Source organism: Galeopterus variegatus, unplaced genomic scaffold (genome assembly GCF_000696425.1).
Source record: "Galeopterus variegatus unplaced genomic scaffold, G_variegatus-3.0.2 Scaffold1678, whole genome shotgun sequence".
Taxonomy (NCBI): domain Eukaryota; kingdom Metazoa; phylum Chordata; class Mammalia; order Dermoptera; family Cynocephalidae; genus Galeopterus; species Galeopterus variegatus.
The window spans coordinates 182859-186012 of NW_007727789.1; the positions used below are offsets into that span (position 1 = coordinate 182859).

The 3154-nt window shown below is 61.7% G+C and overlaps 1 protein-coding gene across 2 annotated transcripts in view; it reads left to right on the top strand.

The window, feature by feature from the left end:
- Nucleotides 1–25: 25 nt before the first annotated feature.
- PDGFA (platelet-derived growth factor alpha polypeptide) overlaps nucleotides 26–3154 on the top strand; it is a 21132-nt gene continuing 18003 nt past the window's right edge. For both annotated transcript variants that reach the window (XM_008578419.1, XM_008578420.1), the window contains exons 1-2: nucleotides 26–295; nucleotides 1754–1850. In XM_008578419.1, coding sequence (XP_008576641.1) covers nucleotides 233–295; nucleotides 1754–1850 — 160 coding nt within the window. In that variant the 5' untranslated portion in view covers nucleotides 26–232. The remainder of the gene's footprint in view (nucleotides 296–1753; nucleotides 1851–3154) is intronic.

Sequence of the window (3154 nt, forward strand, 5' to 3'; positions counted from 1 at the left end):
CGGGTGTACGGTACAGCAGCCTGTTCCTCCTCCTCCTCGCTGGCGCTGCCTGCCTCTCCGCACACACTGCTCGCGCCAGGCGCGCTCCGCCGGCTCCCTGCTCTCCGCGCCACCCTCCTCCGGGCCGCGCTCCCTGAGGGATGGTACTGAATTTCGCCGCCACAGGAGCCCGGCTGGAGCGCCCGCCCCGCGGCCTCGCCTCCCCGCCGAGCCGCCAGCGCCTCTGGACGCGATGAGGACTTGGGCTTGCCTGCTGCTCCTCGGCTGCGGATACCTCGCCCATGCCCTGGCTGAGGTGGGTGCCGCCCCCGTGCCCCGTCCCCTCTCCGGCTACCCCGGCGCACGCCCTCCGCAGCCACCCGCGGGCCGGGGCGCCCCAGGTTCTGCAGAGAGCATTTTGATTTCTGCTGGGGTAGTTCATTTAAAAATTTTCCCAACTGGGTTCTATTTTTTGCCATGCCTAAGTGTGTCTGGTGAGTTTCCAGCGTGTTGCGTCGCTCTGCCTGGGAGGGACGAGGGAGCGGCGAGGTGGACGAGTGGGGAGAAACTTCGGGGGGCACGGGCGTCTCTCCAGGGAGGGGCAGCTGGGGCGCGGCAGGCAATGCAGTAACGGGGTGCGTGGAAGGGGGTGTGTGTGAGCTGGCAGAGCCCGGAGAGGGGAGAAAGGCGGCCGATAAACAGGTAGAGGCGGTTGCGGCGGAAGACCCCGGCCGGGCACAACGGGCAGCGACGAGCCGCAGCCCCCGGTTCTCGGTCCCCAAGCCCGGCGGGGCGCAGGGCCGGCGCAGCCCCGCTTGCCCGGGGCCTGCTTACAGGTGGCTGAGCTAGGCGAGCTGGGGCCGGGCCAGGCGCCCGCGCCCTCCCACCGCGGCGTCCCCACCCCCCTGAATCCCAAATCCCCGGGAGCTTTGTAGTGATGAATGACTTTCTACAGCCCCCGTCGTGGGAACTTAGTGTTTGAGTCCCCCCCCAGCGACCCCCGACTCCTTTTAAAAATCAGGAAGGAGAGTTGGGGAGGCCAAGTGGTGAGGGTGGTCTGGGCAGGGACCTGAGAGCTGTGAGAGGTGGATAGTTAACCCTCTCTTTCCCTGGCAGCCTCTCCCGGCTGCCGGCTAGATTTGGGCGTCTTAGTCGGCGCTAGGGCCGCGGCTGGGCCGGAGCCCGGGGTGGGGCGAGTGTGTGTTGTGTGTGTGTGTGTGTGTGTGTGTGTGTGTGAGCGCGCGCGCGCACGCGTGCGTGTGTTTGTGAGACGAGAAACCTCTCCTCCGCGGGTTCGGCCCGGGATTCCGGGGCGTGAAATTTAAGCCTTTAGCTAGATTAAACTGTTAGGGCTGCCGTGACTTTCGTCGTCGATCCGTGACGCATTTCAACTTGATCTTTCTAGATGTTGATTTCACTATTAAATCAGGAACTCCCCGGCCCCCTCGCTGCCCACAGACCTCCAGTAACTGACACCCCGGGCGGTGGGGCCGGAGTACGGGAGCTATTGTTTGAAAATTTAAAGGTGGGAGGGGACTTTATTTTTGCAAACAGCAGACAAGGATGGAGGCGGAGAATTTGGGGTCTCATCCAGCTCCACCCCTGGTCTCCGGCTCCAGGTCCCCGGCGGGAGGTCCGCGTGGCCCGGGGCGGGGGCTGCGGCAGATGCTCACCGGGTCACCTCGAGCCTGGGGAAGAGGCGCTCTCGGCGGCCAGGGGCGCGAGCCTGCGCGGCCGGGGCCGCGGGCGCTGACCTTGTGGCCTCTGCTTGCAGGAAGCCGAGATCCCCCGCGAGGTGATTGAGAGGCTGGCTCGCAGTCAGATCCACAGCATCCGGGACCTCCAGCGACTCCTGGAGATAGACTCCGTAGGTAAATCGCGCCCCTTCCCTTGGCGCGCGGGGAGGGCGCGGACGGGCGGGGAGTCTATGCGTGCGCCCCGCGCCGCCTCCCACCTCGGGCCGGGCGGTGCGCCGCGCAGGAGCGCACCGAAAGGTCAGAATCCAATCCCCGGCCATAAACGCCCAGGCGGATGAGTCAGGAGTTTCTCTTCCAATCGCCACTTTCTCTCCCAGCGGCAGCCGAGGGCTGCTCGCTCACTCGCCCAGGGATTGTTTTCGTATTTAAGGAAAATGCCGCGTGTGTCACAGAAAGTTCAACCGAATAGGGGGCGCCGGCGTCCCCGCCAGGTGTGCCGGCCCCGCGCCTGCCCTCGGGCCCGGAGGAGCGGCGGGAGCCGGCCCAGGTCCTGGGCTCAGAGCCCTGGCCCGCGCGCCGGGCTGGCTGTCCGCATACAGAGGCCCCGAGGGCAGGCGAGCAGGAATAGCCATGCCCCCCGGGTCAGGGCCTCTTTGTAATCGTTGAGAGCTGGTGCTGCGTTCTTGCGGCAGGGCCTTCGTGGCTGCAGGAGGCCGGTCCTTTTCTCTTTTCAGGACCCAATAAAAAGGAGTGCATTGGACACATTCTGCTTGGGGGCTATTTTGGGGGCTCACCCTCAGGACCTGGAGCCGAGCCACTTCAGAAAACAGTTTATTTGTAAACGCAGAGTTTTGAGACGCAGGAGTGTCAGTTGCAGAGTTGCCCCCCGGGTCGGCAAGGGTTAAAGGGACCCGGGTTGATCAGGCAGGCCGTGCGGGGGGGACTGGCAGTGCTGTTGGGTGCATGCCCTGCTCCTGAGGGCTAGAGAGCCCCTTCCTAGAGTCCACATGTTTGCGGCGCCCCTTTCAAAATTAACACTTGAAAAATTAAGCCTGGAACTCCAACGTGAGAATTAACTAGGAAAATACTTTTATGGGAAAACTTCTTATTGACTGCATTAAAAAAGAAGGCCTAAGATGAACTTGTCAAAAAGAGTAACTGAAGGCAGGAGAATTGGAAGAATTTTAAGTGAAATGAAGATTTTTTTTTCCTCTCTGCAAACTACTCTGAAAAGAGGGAGGTGGTGGGGGGAATTAAGTAAAATCACATGGTCTAGTCATTTGGAAATTTGTACCTAATTATGGTGGTGGAGAGGCCTGAACTATTTTCATTTCATGCCAAAACCATTTTCTAACAAGGCCAATGGTTTCTGTAGTTTCTTGACCCAGGAAATCCTTTGGCTGATCCTTATCAGGAAGGGGGTAGAATTTCACTTGGAGATCAGAGTTGGGCCGGGGTAGGTGGGGTGGGGGGTGGCG